At 41.7% G+C, this 18,085-nt stretch overlaps 1 protein-coding gene across 8 annotated transcripts in view; it reads left to right on the top strand.

Moving 5' to 3' along the window:
• Positions 1-17,766, top strand: part of Cyld (CYLD lysine 63 deubiquitinase) — a 55,958-nt gene extending 38,192 nt beyond the window's left edge. For all 8 annotated transcript variants that reach the window (XM_085843720.1, XM_021169542.3, XM_085843721.1 and 5 more), the window contains 6 exons: positions 42-108; positions 6,886-7,018; positions 7,888-7,996; positions 10,618-10,736; positions 11,005-11,221; positions 12,625-17,766. In XM_085843720.1, coding sequence (XP_085699846.1) covers positions 42-108; positions 6,886-7,018; positions 7,888-7,996; positions 10,618-10,736; positions 11,005-11,221; positions 12,625-12,809 — 830 coding nt within the window. In that variant the 3' untranslated portion in view covers positions 12,810-17,766. The remainder of the gene's footprint in view (positions 1-41; positions 109-6,885; positions 7,019-7,887; positions 7,997-10,617; positions 10,737-11,004; positions 11,222-12,624) is intronic.
• Positions 17,767-18,085: the final 319 nt, after the last annotated feature.

Here is an 18,085-nt window from a genome sequence, read left to right as displayed (position 1 = left end):
CTTTTGCCTGTGATTTATTTGAATTTTTAATTTTCTCCTAGATCCTGAAGAATTTTTAAATATCCTGTTTCATGATATTTTAAGGGTTGAACCATTGTTAAAAATAAGGTAACTTTCAAGCTGTCTAGAAGCACTGGGAAGTAGGTCTTCTTTTCCACTGCCATCCCTCAGTAGGAATGAAATCCCTGCTGATACTCCTCAGTGTTATCTGAGTGTAGTTAAGCATTGTAAGGACAGATGTGGGTTTCCTTAGCTGCCACCGTTTCCCTGAGCTACACTTGCAGAGCACAAGGTGAACCTGCCCTTTGAATTAGCCCTAGTGAAGATGTGCCCACAACTTATTTACTTATGCAATTGAATATGAATATTTTTGGAAGCTCAGTTAATAAGCTTTTAAAGAGAATCTTATTCTAATTGAATTTAAAAAAAAAAGAAAAAAAAAAAACCACCTGAGAATGTTGTGGGTTTTTTTGTTTTTTGGGTTTTTTTGTTTGTTTGTTTGTTTGTTTGTTTGTTTTTTTACTTCCCGTTACTTACAGAGCTCAGTTAGCTTTAAAATAGCTCTCTAGTTCTCTGTTTAGTAACTTGATCTCTTCGTTCTCTCTGTTGAAAGTATTACCTGAGTTTACTGTGGTATAGTTCTTTTTTTTTTTTTTTTTATTACATATTTTCCTCAATTACATTTCCAATGCTATCCCAAAAGTCCCCCATACCACCCCCCACTTCCCTACCCTCCCATTCCCATTCTTTTGGCTCTGGCATTCCCCTATATTGGGGCATATAAAGTTTGCAAGTCCAATGGGCCTCTCTTTCCAGTGATGGCCGACTAGGCCATCTTTCGATACATATGCAGCTAGAGACAAGAGCTCCGGGGTACTGGTTAGTTCATCATGTTGTTCCAACTATAGGGTTGCAGATCCCTTTAGCTCCTTGGGTACTTTCTCTAGCTTCTCTATTGGGAGCCCTGTGATACATCCAATAGCTGACTGTGAGCATCCACTCCTGTGTTTGCTAGGCCCCTGCATAGTCTCACAAGAGACAGCTATCTTTGGGTCCTTTCAGTAAAATCTTGCTAGTGTATGCAATGGTGTCAGCTTTTAGAAGCTGATTATGGGATGGATCCCTGGATACGGCAGTCTCTAGATGGTCCATCCTTTCATCACAGCTCCAAACTTTGTCTCTGTAACTCCTTCCATGGGTGTTTTGTTCCCAATTCTAAGAAGGGGCACAGTGTCCACATTTTGGTCTTCATTCTTCTTGAGTTTCATGCGTTTAGCAAATTGTATCTTATATCTTGGGTATCCTAAGTTTTGGGCTAATATCCACTTATCAGTGAATACATATTGTGTGAGTTCCTTTGTGATTGTGTTACCTCACTCAAGATGATGCCCTCCAGGTCCATCCATTTGGCTAGGAATTTCATAAATTCATTCTTTTTAATAGCTGAGTAGTACTCCATTGTGTAAATGTACCATAATTTCTGTATCCATTCCTCTGTTGAGGGACATCTGGGTTCTTTCCAGCTTCTGGCTATTATAAATAGGGCTGCTATGAACATAGTGGAGCATGTGTCCTTCTTACCAGTTGGGACATCTTCTGGATATATGCCCAGAAGAGGTATTGCTGGATCCTCCGGTAGTACTATGTCCAGTTTTCTGAGGAACCGCCAGACTGATTTCCAGAGTGGTTGTACAAGCTTGCAATCCCACCAACAATGGAGGAGTGTTCCTCTTTCTCCACATCCCCGCCAGCATCTGCTGTCACCTGAATTTTTGATCTTAGCCATTCTGACTGGTGTGAGGAGGAATCTCAGAACCTCTGGTGGAATCACCATGCCAGATGTGGTATAGTTCTTAATGAGATATTCTAAATGTCAGCACTTTCCAGGTCATTTGAGAGGTCGCAGTGGTAGACCCCTCTCGATTTCAATCTTGGTTTCTCTGTTGAAAATGTTAGGAGTATTCGTTCTGTCTACTTCCTTAAGATCCCAACACTGCCGAGTTAGTTCTCTTACCTCTGTCTCAGTGATGCACTTTGAACCAATGCTAAACGGTTTGTGGGAACAAGGAAAGTGCACAGTGAAAGTGTGGTGCTGCTTAGGAGCTTCTAACAAACGACATTGAGTGTACACACTTAACAGCAAGTCAGGGCTGCCTTAGCTTTCTGTGTGCCTAGAAAATCAAAGAGAATTAACAAAAGAGTTTATAATCCGGCCATTTAAAAAGTAATCATGGAAATGTCAGTAACATTTTTTTATTCCTTCAAGCATATAGAAAATTGAAAATTTTATGTTCTAGGAAAGAAAAATAGGCAGCAATCAAGTTTTTAAAAGTAGAGTTAAAAAAGATTTACACTAAGCTAAAAGGTAGATTTGGTTAGTGAGAAAGATTAATTAATTAAACATGTTAGGTTTTTTTTTTTTTTTTCAAAATAACTTGCATTTTGACAGAATCCAACTTATTGTCCTTTCTTTGAAACTCAAGAAAATGATTTTAGAGTTTTCTACAAAATGAAGTGGGTAAAAATGCCGTCAGGTTTTTTTTTTAAACTTTTTATTGATTCTTTGTGAGTTTCACATCATACACCCTAAGCCTGCCCATCTCCCCAGCCCCTGGCAACCTTCCCCTGCCAAAATAAAAAACAAAAAAGAACCATACGGACAGAGCAAAACAAAGCGTAGAAACCATCTCATCGTGGAAGCTGTCGTGTGCGACAGTGTGACCCACAGTGTACCCCTCTGTCCACACATCTTCACTTGCAAATGTTCATTGAAGCGAGTCACTGGTCTGGTTCATGAACTCTAGGCTTCTGTGACACCATCAATATTGGAGCTCATCGGGACACCTCCTGGTTGTCCTGTTGTTGCTTTGTTTCCCAGAGATCCTGCAACTCTGGATCATCAGGACTGGCCCTTTCATGTGTCCCATTTGCGGATGACATAGATTTTGAGGTGGGCCAACTCAGAGCCCTGGATCTGGACCTGGGTGGTAGCTGAGCTAGTCAACACACTGCCTCTCACTTATCCACGCCACTAGGATGAGCTCTCCAGCACTGCCCAGGCTAGGCCACCCAGTACCGCCTTTAGCAGGAGGAAGGGTCAGCTCTCCTGCTCTCCTGCTCTCCTGCCCTCCCTCGGGGCCTGCTCAGTCACACCCACACCTCCAGAGTCAGCTTCTCCTTGATGCCCAGTCAGGGGGCTGGGCCCACTCTGCCAAGTGCTGCAGCCTGTGAAGCTTTCACATCCTAAGGGCCGGCCCACCAGAGCCTTCACCATCAGGGTTAGCTCTCTTCCTCTCATGCCCTTGTGGTCAGCTCTCCTACTACTGTAGATGGTGAGGGGCGGAGGAGGGCATCACCCCTGCACCCTCACTGCCCTACAATAGATGAGTGGTAGGGCCAGCTCTCCCACACTCTTGGCCTTAGGGCTGGCTCACCCATGCTGCTTCTCCCCAAACCCCACCACTGACCAGGGGCAGCACTACTGTGTTGACCAGGGGAGGTAGGGGCCACACTCCTAAGTGCTGCACCAGTGAGTGGCAGGGCCAGCTCGCTTGCTTTCATGACTCCAGGGCCAGCTCTCCTGGCTACCATAGGTGTAGGATTCTTTTATTAAAAAAAAAAAGGATTATAATTTGTGAAGGAAAAACAATAGACATTAAAATAGTATATAATTGGAAGTATTTATTAATAAACTTGAATAGGAAACTTAGTGGTATTGAAAGAAAAGATATGATATAGGACATCTGGTAGGTAGTTTGGGAAGAAAATGTCAGGTTTTTTTTCTTTTCTTTTTTTTTTTTTTTCATCTTTTAAGTTTTGTATTTGTTTTATCCTGAAATGTGGCCTTAGAGTCTCTCCATGGCTAGCCTGTAACATGCTGTGTAGACCAGGCTGGTCTCATCTGCCTGTTTCCTGAGTACTTATATTAAATGCATATGCCACCATACTGAGACTCCTTTAAAAGGTTTTTTTTTTAGAATAAACATAGATTTATTAAGGAAAAGCAAGAAAAAAACTCCTGAGAAAGAAGGGACTTCAAGAGAAGAATAGCCTGTTTGTCTTTTAGTGAAATAAACTAAGAATGCTTAAAATCGTTTTTAAATTTTTCCCCTTAGTCTAGCCATATCTAAGAGACATCAAGACTTCCCAGGTTTAATATAAGTTGAATACTGCAGTAATTCTCAGAAGTAAGAAAGTGTCAGATACTGTTCAGAGTGTGAAGGCCTTTCTGGAATTGGGAAAGGCACCTGGGCAATTCTTTACCCTCCCCCTCACACTTCCAAGCAACCTGTTCATAATTCCACCAACTCTTTCCTAAAGACTGTAAGATGGTATTTTGAGTTCTTCTTATTCTCCCAAGTGCCATTCTTGTCTTTATAAGGGAGGCCAGCTAATAGGGGGCTGAATACTGTCTTAGTTAGGATGTCACTGCTATGAAGGGACACCATGACCAGGGCAACTCTCATAAGGACAACATTCAGTTGGGGCTGGCTTACAGTGTCAGAGGTTCAGTCATCATGGTGGGAGCATGGCAGCATCCAGGCAGATGGTGCTGGAGAGGAAGCTGAGAGTTCTACATCTTGATCCGAAGGCAGGCAGCCAGGAGGAGGCTCTCTTCTACACCTAGTGGAACTTAGGCACTAGGAGCTCTCAAACCCAACTACACAGTGGTACATTCCTCCAACAAGGCCACACCTATTCATTTAAAAATAATTTAAATTTTATTTTTAAATTATATGTGTGACTGCAGTATCTACAGAGGCCAGAAGAAGATGTAGGACCATCTGAAGCAGGAGTTACAAACTCCCTCTTGTGGGTTTTGGGAACTGAGCTCTGGGCCTCTGAAAGAGCAGTGTGTTGTCCTAACTGCTCAGACATTTCTTGCCACTTTCGGTTGTGAGCCTTAGATTTTTTTGTTTTTGATTTTTTTTTTTTTTTTTGTCTTTTAAAGGATGAACTCTTTCTCCAGCCCAAACATACAATTTTAAAGCTATTACTTTTTACTTCTCATCCCTGTGGGCTTTTGGCCGTCTTTAATGCAGGATACATTCATTCTAACTTCAGAAGTCTTCAAAAGCTTTAATAGTTCCAACACTGTTCAAATACTGTTCAAGTGTATAGTCTTTTTAACTGTGAGCCCCTGAAAAAAAATGAATAAACAAGTTTCCTACCTCAGCTTATAGTGATGCAGGGGAGGCTTCTCATTCCCAAAAGCAGGAGTTGGGGGACAGAGCAAGAAAAGGTCTGACTAAAGCCAGAAGACACAAGTACTATGGCCACTAAGGCAGGGCCATCCAAGCTCCTTGTAGCACCAGTGATGACATCATGAGCTGCATGCTCCCCATGGAGCTGCAGGATCTGGGTATTCTCAGATGCGTGAGTACAGGACTTCAGGACCCACCTACTGTGGTCTGCACCACAAAGGCAGACCCAAACCACTGCAACCCATGAGTTTCTATTTTAATATTTGTAAGATGTAGATGTCCATTTTTTAAAAGTTACCAAATTGATATCCCTGTGCTCTTGGCTTGTCCCTAGTGGAGAATGTACAACCCAACTAGCATGGTTTGGTACAGCTTCACAGCTTTGTTATGATTCTGTAGGTTCTTTCAGACTTCTAAAACTCAAGCCAGAAAGTTACTTAATTTTTTTTATCAGTTTCTAAAAATTTCATATTGTATGTTTAGTGTGCTTCCCCCTATACCTCCATCCCTTCCCGACCCTTTTTGTGTCTTCTTCCTGATAGTCCCTTTGTTCCCTAGATAGCTTCATAATAAATACATTCATGTCATATACAAATAAATGCTTTGTCCAAATTTATGTAAAATCTAGGAACCATAAATGAGAGAAAACACATTGTTTCTCTTTATAGTATTGCTTTAATTTGTTTAATATGATTATTTCCAGTTGCATTCATTTTTCTATGACTGATATATTTTGTTCTTTATGGTTGAGAAGAGCTCCAGTGTGTATTTCTAGCCCAGACACTATTGTTTAAAAAAAAAAAAAAAGATAAATAGTACTGAAAGATTAAAAATAAAACCTCTTAGTAGTGTTAGTTTTAAGAATTACGACTAAGATTTTAAGGGATGGGAGATGTTACAGTGTTCACTGTGATGGGAATTTGTAGACTTTTATGTGGTATTTGTCAGGTCAGTGGGTGACCATCTAAAGACTTGGTAGCTACAAGGCTGGAGGACAGTTGTTAGGGTCCCTGGGTTTCACACCTTGTCCTGCTTAGCTTGCTAGAAAATTGTCCTTCTGTACCTCTTAGGGCCTTTATTTTAGGGAGTAAAAAGAAGTTGATCTAGACAGTGTAAGAGTCTGTCATTGAGCCATTTAAGCATTCACTGTAATCATTAAAAGCAGATTGCTGCTTTCTAGATCTGGAGAGAGAAATCGAACTGATTATTGCTCACATAGTGTTTCTTTTTTTTTTTAAGATTTATTTATTTATTATATGTAAGTACACTGTCGCTGTCTTCAGACACACCAGATGCGTCAGATCATTATGGATGGTTGTGAGCCACCATGTGGTTGCTGGGATTTGAACTCCGGACCTTTGGAAGAGCTAAGAGCTGTCAGGTGCTCTTACCCACTGAGCCATCTCACCAGCCCTCACATAGTGTTTCTTGACTGGGATATTAGTCTATACATTTTTCTTGTGATCACAGAGAGAACTTGTGAATAATTTATGAGGTCTTCTGCATAGTGCGTTTAATTATCTCATCCAAATCATTGTCTTTCACCTGGCTTTGGATGGTGCAGAGCTGCACATCTGATCATGGTATTATAGTCTCAGGTCCTGCCAGCTGGCTGGATATTGTGATTCAATCATTTAGCGTATGTGGATAGCTTATGTACGTTTCTTTTTGATACTCTTAGATCAGCAGGTCAAAAAGTTCAAGACTGTAACTTCTATCAAATTTTTATGGAAAAAAATGAGAAAGTTGGAGTACCCACAATTCAGCAGTTATTAGAATGGTCTTTTATCAACAGCAACCTGAAATTTGCAGAGGTTAGTGATTCTGACTGTTTTCTTGTTGTTGTTTTATTTCTTAGCAGTGGTCAGAAGGGGGATGTTAAACTCAGGGCTTGTACATACTACCCTGAGTGCTGCCCTGCTCAACCACACCCAGCTCTCACTCACCCTGTTAAGAAAACCCACACAAAAAATTATGTTCCAACTTTGTTCTTTTTTAAGAAAGCTCTTTAGCTTAAGTTGAAATGTTTTGGATTTAGGTGCAAAGTGGGGGGGAAATCTAGTGTTTAACCTGAAGACCTTTAAAGGTGCTTAGTGCCAAAGGTATGCATATACATATACATGTTTATGTTTTTAGTTGTCATTTTACCCAAGCATCGTATCTAAACATTTAGAAGGTAATGCTATTTTTCTCCCTTTGTTAAAGATAAAATGCCAGTGAAATCTTCTGTGTGGGTTTGTTAATGAATGTAATAGAAGACTGTCTTTTACCTGAATGGATGGTTTCCGTAGTGCATGCCGTGGTCTGTTGCTGGAACGTTTGTTCATCTCACTTACTTTGCTGATGTATAGGTAGCATCTTCTGTGATGACGTCTGACAGGAAAGTCAGGAGATCCTGTAGCTCACTGCTGCTCTGTGTCCACACTGCACATTCACATGTGGGCCAACAGCGCAGTGCTGAAACTACTGCTGGGTTTGACAGCTGTGACTGCTTCAGTTTCAGAGGGAAACTTGTTTTTGCAGTTTTTTCCCTTAGTGCAGGAGACGAGACTCAAAGGTGTGGGCATGCTACTATTCTAAGCTGAGGAGGCCCAGCCCTGTAGGACTGTGATTTCTAAAGCGATGTATCTGTTATTGTTGTTGTTATTGTTATCAATAACACTATTATTTTTATTATTTTTAGGCACCATCATGCTTGATTATCCAGATGCCTCGGTTTGGAAAAGACTTTAAACTATTTAAAAAAATTTTTCCTTCCCTGGAATTAAATATAACAGATTTACTTGAAGACAGTAAGTTATAGTCCTTAGTTTGTTTGTTTTAGAAATAGTCACATTGGTTGTGGATATAGTACTTTGACACGCAGTGCAGTACCTGAAGAGCTTGGACATATTAAGCCAATAATTTGAGTGCTGAGAATTTATTCTGAAAAGAGAAGAGGTAAAAACAATTTAAATGCAAAATCACTTATCATTATATGATAAGAAAGTAGAGACAAGTAAATGTTAGTGAGAGGCCAGAGGTTGATTGGACTATTCTTACAGCTACTACCATTAAACACATGAGTATGAGGACAACATACATGGAAACCATTGTAAGTGGAAGGAAAGTGCATTGTGAGACTGAATGGGAGACATGCGTGAAATGCACATGCACTGGACGCACGCAGGTATATAGATATGCAGACATACAAGTGTTAGAGAAAGTTTATAATAATAATAATAGTGCATTTCTCTTGCTGACTAAGCTCATAGGTGCTATCAGTTTTCTTTATACTTTCTTTATATCTCTTGGGTATTTTATGACCAGAGAAACAGTCTTAGAATAGGCTATCAAAAATGGTTATTTGAAAAAAAATCCTAAAAATAAAAAACACAGGAAATCCAAATGAAATTTTAAAAGGATCAGAAGGGGGCTAGGCCTCCCCACCCCCAGAGCATTTTTAGTGACAGAATACCTTTTTTTTTTCATTTAATTTATTTATTCACTTTACACTCCAATATCAGCCCCCTCCTCCCAGTGCCCCTTCACACACATAGATCCTCCCTCTCTCCCCCTGCTCTCCCCTTCTCCTCTGAGAAGGGAGAGCTTGCCCTCTCCGAGCATCACGCCCCACCTCACCCCAGCACATCTTATTTAGTCACTTGACATTTGCCATCCATCTTGAAGGACTGTTTCACTGAGCACAGAATGCTATGTTCACAGGATTTGCTGCCTTTCACACTACCCCTGGCTGGCTGGCATAGCCTCTAATGAGAAATTAGCAGTGTTTGGGTCATTGTTTGCGGCTTCATAATTTATTTTTCTCTGCCTGCTTTTTTTTTTAAAACTTGATATTCTCTTTATTTACATTTCAAATGTTATCCAGTTTCCTGGTTTCCCCTCCGAAAACCCCCAGTCCCTCCCCCACTCCCCTGCTCACCAACCCACCCACTCCCAGTCCCTCCCCCACTCCCCCTGCTCACCAACCCACCCACTCCCAGTCCCCCCCCCACTCCCCCTGCTCACCAACCCACCCACTCCCAGTCCCTCCCCCACTCCCCCTGCTCACCAACCCACCCACTCCCAGTCCCTCCCCCACTCCCCCTGCTCACCAACCCACCCACTCCCGCTTAGTGCAGAGTTCTCTCAGACCTGCAAAGAAGACTTAATCCCAGTACTCCTCAAACTATTCCACAAATAGACACAGAAGGCGCTCTACCCAACTCGTTCTATGAAGCCACAATTACTCTAATACCTAAACTACACAAAGACCCAACAAAGAAAGAGAACCTCAGACCAATTTCTCTAATGAATATCGATGCAAAATTACTCAATAAAATTCTTGCAAACCGATTCCAAGAACACATCAAGACAATCAACCATCATGATCAAGGAGGCTTCGTCCCAGAGATGCAGGAATGGTTCAATATAAGGAAATCCATCAATGTAATCCACTATATAAACAAACTGAAAGACAAAAACCATATGATCATTTCATTAGATGTTGAGAAAGCATTTGACAAAATCCAACACCCTTCATGATAAAAGTCTTGGAAAGATCAGGAATTCAAGGCCCATACCTAAACATAGTAAAAACAATATACAGCAAACAAGTAGCCATCATCAAACTAAATGGTGAGAAACTTGAAGCAATCCCATTAAAAGTAGGGACTAGACAAGGCTGCCTACTCTCTCCCTATCTATTCAATATAGTACTCGAAGTCCTAGCCAGAGCAATTAGACAACAAAAGGAGGTCACAGGGATACAAATTGGAAAGGAAGAAGTCAGAATATCACTATTTGCAGATAATATGATAGTATACTTAAGTGACCCCAAAAATTCCACCAAAGAACTTCTAAACCTGATAGACAACTTCAGTGAAGTAGCTGGATATACAGTTAGCTCAAACAAATCAGTGGCTTTCCTCTACTCAAAGAATAAACAGGTTGAGAAGGAAATTAGGAAAATAACACTCTTCACAATAGTCACAAATAATATAAAATACCTTGATGTGACTCTTAGCTAAGCAAGTGAAAGATCTGTATGACAAGAACTTCAAGTCTCTGAAGAAAGAATTCAAAGAAGATTTCAGAAGATGGAAAGATCTCCCATGCCCATGGATTGGCAGGATTAATATAATAAAGATGGCCATCTTGCTAAAAGCAATCTACAGATTCAGTGTAATCCCCATTGAAATTCCAACTCAGTTCTTAACAGAGTTAGAGCAATTTGCAAATTCATCTGGAATAACAAAAAACATAAGATAGCGAAAACTATTCTTAACAATAAAAGAACTTCTAGTGGAATCACCATCCTTGACCCCAAGCTGTACTACAGAGCAATTGTGATAAAAACTATGGTATTGATACCGTGACAGGCAGGTAGAATACTTTTTAAAAGACTTCTTCCTCCCCTTTCTGCATATGGTAGCTCCCAGGCAGTGCCGCATCTGTGGAGGACTTGCGATGTACGAGTGTAGAGAGTGCTACGACGATCCGGACATCTCAGCTGGGAAGATCAAGCAGTTCTGTAAGACCTGCAGCACTCAGGTAATCTGTACTTACCTGGTGGACATGCCCTGTAGAAGTCATCTACTGACCGACTGTCCACTACATTTCTGGACTTGAAAGCCCTTCAGAATCAAAGTACATTCATAGTAAATGTTCTTGCTCATCTCTCTTCTGTTGGTGTGTGTGTGTGAGAGAGAAATACTTGGCTGTGTTTATAAGAGCTGGGCTCAGTGAAGGTGGCTAGAGTCTGCTCCCTTGAAACATGGTATTAGCTCATGTGTGGTGTTTTCTTCATGGTCCCGTTTAGGTTCACCTTCATCCCAGGAGGTTGAATCATTCTTATCATCCAGTGTCACTTCCCAAAGACTTGCCTGACTGGGACTGGAGACACGGCTGCATCCCCTGTCAGAAGATGGAGTTATTTGCTGTTCTCTGCATAGAAACGAGCCACTATGTTGCTTTTGTGAAGTACGGGAAAGATGACTCTGCCTGGCTCTTCTTTGACAGCATGGCGGATCGAGATGGTATTAACCACCTTCGTCAGCATCCTGTATTTAGGGGTGTAGTGCTTCCTAGTGAGAACACGTGGGTGAAGTAATAGGGTGTTTGTGAGAAAATCCTTTAAGGAATAGTATGGTGCTATAGACTTTAATCTTCGAACTGTATTCATAATTCAGCTACCCAAACTAAGGAACAATGTTATGACATCTTGGCACTTAAACAGATTTGTTAAAGAGTGCTATCTAAGATCTCAGCACTTGGGAGGTAGAGGATTGTGAATTAGAGGCCAGTGTGTGGTACATAATGAGAATCTTTTTCAATTTGCCCTACCTCAAAAAAAAAAATCCTAAGATTCTTCTTTTAGATCTGATTTTACCATCTATTTCCTTTCAGTTCTGTATACACTGTAGTAGCCATTTATTGAGCACCTGTAGGCCAAGCTCAGTGGGAATACTGCAGTTGTAGAAATTATGCCTGTTTTTCTGTTGTCTTAGTTAAAGTTTAAAGTGGTGAAGATTGCATGGTTTGCATGTAACTCATTTTTCCTGATCTCCTGCATTCCATTTCATGAAGAAACCTTTATCTAATGAGCTGTTCCTAGGAAGCTTAGTCATTTCTTAATACACAGTTCAGTGTCGGGACCTCAAAAAGTTTTAGAAGTAAAATACTTGTCACAGTACACCCAACCCCCCAACCCCTATTTCTACAGGTATTCTCCCAAGCTCTAGGCCCTAAGGTCTTCTGGTGTGGCTCTCTAATAACCAGAGGATCCTAGTAGCACCTCCTTGACCAGAGACACAAGACCAGCAGTTCTCCATCTCTTCCCAGCTCTTCAACACCTGAGGGGCACGCCCACCTCTCCTGTTTATATGCTTCACCCAGTTAGCATTAGCAGCATGGCTTTTGGGAAAGTACTTGGGAGAGTAAAACCAAACAGGCTTTCTGTAATCCAGTCATCAAAGCACACGTAATCAATGTGCTTTCTGCTGATCCGTGTATAAACAACGCATGTTAGAGGTGTGCAAGTATGTCCTTAAAACATAGGAAAACAGCAGTGTGTATTACTAACTGTTTCAAAAACTGGGCAAAATTTTTGTGGAAAAGAATGTCAGGCTGTTAGTGTATGGGAGGGACTTGCAGGTATGAGGAATCAAGACTGTGCACACAGTGGGTAGCAGCCTGCAAATCAGGCCTATCTTAAATATGTGTTCTTTCACCAGTTTTATTCACTTTTGCCTGTGGAACCCTCTCAGAAGCCAAGGAGACTATAATTCTAGAAACTGGAAGTCAAACAAAGGTTTTCTTCCAGTTCTCAGAGTCAGTACTCATTAAATTCTAGGATAGTAGAATTGTTCAGGTAGGACAGGGTGCCGGAAGGACTTAGACATTCACTTCCCTAAATAGATTTCACTGCCCCTCTCTCTAGGTGGTCAGAATGGCTTCAACATTCCACAAGTGACGCCCTGCCCAGAAGTGGGAGAGTACTTGAAGATGTCTCTGGAGGACCTGCACTCTTTGGACTCCAGAAGGATTCAAGGCTGTGCGCGCAGACTTCTTTGCGATGCATACATGTGCATGTACCAGAGTCCAACCATGAGCCTGTACAAATAACCAGGTCATCCGCAGTGGGCAGAGACAGCACAAACCTTAGTGCTGTGTCTTCCTCCAGCTTGTTTGTGGTTCTGTCCGGCACCCATTGCCGGCAATGGGTGTCTCTTTTGATGATGGCCCTTCAGCAAAGGATTCCTGTGTTTCCAAACAAATTGCTTTTGTGTTCCTGAAGTATTTAATAAGAAGCATTTTGCACTCTAGGAAGTATGTTTGTGTTGATTTTTTAAGAAGTCTAAATGGATTTATTAATATCTAACACTTTAAGTTAACTGCATTGATGATACGATATTTTTGGAAGCATACAATTTTAATTGTGACGTCTAAAACCTCTTTTAGTCCATTGAGGATGTAAATAAATATTTCTTCTTATGGACCAAGGGTATGAAATCATTTTCCTTTTGTAGCTAATGATTGCCTTGAGAAAGACTTAATATGATTTTATTAAGAGTCCACCTTTACTCCAGTTGTTGAAGATGTGCTGAGTTTAATTGTTAATTTTCCTATAAAGTGCTGATTTCCTGCATGTCTGTACTTTGCTGAGTTTCTGTGTTCCTGCAGCAGTGGTCAGAACATGCTGAAATTCCTTTCATGGTGTTATTTTTTATTTGTTCTAGTTTTGAGATAAATGAGTGACTCTGTCATAAAATGTCCATTTTTGATGTGTTCTTGAAGAATTAGGGTACAAAACAAGCATCGTAGTCATAGTAACAACTGTTACTGAACAGGTTTTCTGTAGGGGCTCCTAAGTATGGGACAACATGCAGTGGTTTCTGAAATGACTGAGTGATAAGTAAATTATATATTCTTTTTTTTAAAGATTTATTTTATTTATATGAGTACACTGTAGCTGTCTTCAGACACACCAGAAGAGGGCATCAGATCTTATTACAGATGGTTGTGAGCCACCATGTGGTTGCTGGGAATTGAACTCAGGACCTTTGGAAGGGCAGTCAGTGCTCTTAACTGCTGAGCCATCTCTCCAGCCCCAAATTATATATTCTTATACAGACCCACAGTCCAGAGAAAATGAAGCTGGCTCAGAGTTAGCACCAACATTTCCCTGAAAAAATGTGTTAGGTGTTTAAAAATCTCATTGTAAATAAATTATTTTATTTTTAGTTTAAGTGAATTTCTCTTAATTTAAATAAGACTAATATTTTTGTTTGACTGAAGACCCTTATACTCTCTGGTGTCAATTTGGTATCACTTGAAACAGTGACAACCACATCAGCATGTTACTGCAATGTCAGTGATGATTTCAAAGGAGAAAACGGATGTCATCTTAGGACTGCGTGTGTGTGTAGACCATGGCGGATGCTGTAGAATGCTTGTTGTCTGAGTGTGTTTTGTGGTATGGCTGTCTCTCTGAATAATGTCAACCTTACAGAAAGAGAAGGTGGTATATGTGTAACATATGGCTTTATAAAAGATTTAATGTCAAAAGAGTCTATAAATATTGCTGTTATTTTTAAAGGCACTTTACTCCTTGGTTTTATTATTCCATTTTGCTGGTGTGGATTAGCTTTATAAATCACAACACACAAAACTCGTCCATCTTGTAATATTTGTACTTTTGCAATGGAAAAGTGTGTATCCTGTGCACAGACTTTTATATAGCTGAGTGCCTAGACTGGGTGGAGAGGCCATGAGTAGATAGCAGTAAAGTCCTCCAGCTATAGGCTGGCCTTGCCTTCATCATCCTGGGACAAGTGAGAACAGTGAGCACAGGGGCTGAGCTTGCACACTGACCAGAATTCAGTCACCCTGTAATAAGTGTGTATTTAATGAGTCTGTTAGTGTGGTAGTGTGATTTTGAAAGGTTTAACTGAGGAATGGTCAGGTCTTTGTTTATAGGCAAGCCTGGCTTAACAGTGAAGGGGAGGGGGCTGAGGGAAAGCTTTTTTTTTTTTTTTTAACTTCAGAAATGGAGGCAAAAATCCATGTGCAAAGAGACTAGCTACTTGGCTTTCAGAGGAGAGGACTCAAAGCTTGTTTGCAGTGGTTCTGAAGTTGGAGTGGCACTTAGTGAGTGAGGAGGACCATGTCCACAGGCAATCCTTAAGCAAGATCATCTCAAAATTGCACTGTGTCCTTTAGCAGTAGTGGGTGGGTAGGGGCACACAGCGGAACACCCACTTACAGTGGCTGGGGAGGCCTGAGGACCACAGGCCAGCAGGAGCTCTCTCCCATGCCTTCTTGTCCCTCTGGATAGCCCCTCCTCATTCCTTGTCCCAGCAGAGCCTGGTTTGCCCCTGGGGCAATAGGATTGGACCCTGTGGTGCAGATAGCCCTCATGCCTGTGGATTACTTTAATTTTGTAATCTTAGGTTTTCTGTACCGTTTTTCCCAATTGCCTTTTAAAATATTTTGAGTGTCCTTCTCCTTATCAAGATGGTAGTGTAGTAGGATTGTTTTACTCACAACATGGTTTAGGAGCCATAGCTACAAATAGGAAATATAAGAATTCTATTTCTCTACTGTGAGGCAAATCTGTATATATGTATGGAGAGTCAGGAGGATGAACAAGGGAGAGGAAAGGGCCCAGGCACATTTTTAATCCAAAAGCTACAAAGTGTCTAGCTCCTGGGGCGAGCTTCACAGAGAGTCCAGCTCAGTTCACAAAGTATTTTCTAAGTTGGGAAAATGCATTGAGAAACAGAGCAAGGTATCTGTGTAGTGCAGCTGTGGGTGGTTCCTATGCATTTTATCCTCAGAGTAGCCTAGGGTTTTTATTTTATGTTTGCCAAGTGCTTAGGTAAATGGCCGGGATCCTCTTACCTCTGACTTCTGGAGCGTGTCCGTCCATTCTCTGGTTGTCTGAATGTGGCGTTTTCATAAATCTAGGAGCAGCAGCCCTCCCAACTGCAATTTAGTAAGCAGGTAGATAAGCTTGCATCTGTTTGCATCTTCCTGCGCTGAGTTGGGAGTGCAAAACCCGGTACTTGGCCTGGTGAGTAACTGCCAACAAGTATTTATGGGACATTTGCTAGGTGGCTAGCATACGGCATGGGGCCTAAGAGACCCGGGGCCTGCTCTCATACAGCTTACTGCTCAGTTTCTATACCAGAGCAACCGTTGATGCTTCTTAGCATAGGCATGGGTAACAGGCATGTCTGGGGACCACTTTGGGAGACAACCTAGTGTAACCTTATTGCAAAGGACTAAGAGACAAAAATCCCGGGTTCTTTCTCCATCACTTGCTCTGTAGCTGAACACCACCTCGATTTCTTGAGCTTCAGTGTCTTGTTCTGTCTGATGAAGGGGTTGGATATGTAGTTGGATAAGGGGAAGCAGTACAAATTGTCAGGGTTCCAGGCCATGCCTGATACATCTGAGTTTTTGCTGGAGGTAGGAAATTTCAACTCAGAAGCTCATCCACAGAAAACAGTGACCAGCAGCAGTTATGGAGTCATAAGGCTGGAAGGCTTCAAAGACCCCCTTCTTCTGTTAGTGTTATCTACGGCAGTTACTCTGTGTAAGTGTGAAGGAGTGGTTACTGACTCTGTGTGGATCTGCGTTTACATATGACCTGATGGGAGTGCATCTGGTATGTGTCCCTCCCCCCTGTATTGCTGGAGAGATTAGTAATTGTAGGTATACACGGAAGTGTCAGGATGTTCAGTGGCACGCACTTAGATGTTTCTTTTCACTTTATTTCTATAGAAACAGGTTCCGGGAGCCAGAGAAGTAGGGAAAAAAATCCCTGAGCTCATCTCTCTCTACTACTTAATAATGCAAACATTTAAATTCTTGGGAAGATTTTCCCTCCCCACTCCCTACCCCCAGTAACAGGTCAGAATAGGATTTCCTTCTTAGAGAAGGTAGGTCATGAGGCCTGCAAATTAAAAAACAAAAACAAAAAAGCAAACAAGGTGGCTTTCCTTGGTCTTTGTGATTCCAGCTCTTCACCAGTGAAAGAATTCTTTAGTTCCATAGTGCAACCAGGGTGGATGGAGAAGAGGTTGCTATAGTGGGAGCCAGTGAGCAAAGAGGGTTGGAGGAGGCAGAGGACAGGGCTCATCAGGGAAGGCAAGCCTGTGGCTCTGGGCATTGGCCCTCTTGTCAAAGGTGTCAGAGCGTGGCTTCCTGTGAGGGGCTTTCCCTTGCTCCTGTGTGAGCGTCTGTCCGTTGTCTTACTGGGTGGGGGTGGGGGGGCCTGGATGGAGATGTTAGGGGAGATAGCTTAGTCTTGTTATAAACTCTAGACTTGCTAAAAAGGGTTCTCTTGAGTCCAAATGCAGTGCCAGAGGGTGGGAAGCAGAATTGGCCAGTAGTGAACAGTGGCATTGTGGGTGATAAGCCCTTTCTGGTGGCCTTAAATAGCAGTGCTGGTCCTCGAGCGCCACAGGGTCCCCTACCTCTATCCTGGCAGTGCTGATGGGTTTGTTACAGCGTATTTTGGTTCTCATTCTCATTTAGGGAAAAGGGCTGTTGATGAAGAGATTATCCTTCCAGGCATCAGGGGCCTCAGCACAGTTCTCTGTGCTTTTAAACACTGTTGACTTTCATTAGTTATTCTAAAGGGATTTATACTGGAGATACAACTCTCTTTGGTTTCATATTATGAAATAGCTTTGTACTGTGGAATGCTAACTCTGGAAAGTCTCCCTCATACCAGAACCAAACATTCATTATATATATATATATATATATATATATATATATAAAATATCTCCCTGGTACTCTCCAGGGAGGTGGTTACTATCAAGCTGACCCAAAGGAGCACAATATGTGTTCCAGTTCCTTTTCTGGTACCTTGTTCAACATTCTTTTTTTCCTGAAGAACATCCTTTTGTTTATGAAAACATGAATAGCATCATGTAAAGCAATCCCTTGCTATCAGAATGCTCCAGTTTAGCCTTAATTTTGTAAACCTTGGAGAGGAGTGGAGTGCTGCTGTGAGAAGAGATGTACCATGTACTGTTTCTGTATCATTAAAGTGCAGTTTTTATGCTTCTCTCTCCTTGATTTCTTTAGGGGGAGGGTCTTGGAGTTAGGGAAACACAGGAACTGGTTCTTTACAACTTCTCAAGTGCTTAAATCAGAAAGCCCCTGGGAAACGCTAGCCACAGTTGTCTTCCTCAAGCTTCCAGGCCCACGCTGCGTCTAGGAAGGCTATCGGGATCTAGTCATTAGACTCTGCCCACTCTGGTGCTGGAGATGGCTCATGGCCAGCGTCTCTAAGCCTCCGACCACAGGTTGCTCCTCCTGTGCTTATATCTATAGATGTGACCCAGAGCTGTTCACTCCAGAGGCTATGCTCTGGGGCTAAAGGC

This window comes from Mus caroli, unplaced genomic scaffold (assembly GCF_978045245.1).
Source record: "Mus caroli unplaced genomic scaffold, Mus_caroli_1 scaffold_10, whole genome shotgun sequence".
Taxonomy (NCBI): domain Eukaryota; kingdom Metazoa; phylum Chordata; class Mammalia; order Rodentia; family Muridae; genus Mus; species Mus caroli.
The sequence above is the reverse complement of the archived record's forward strand: the minus strand, read 5'-3'. Positions and strand labels throughout refer to the sequence as shown.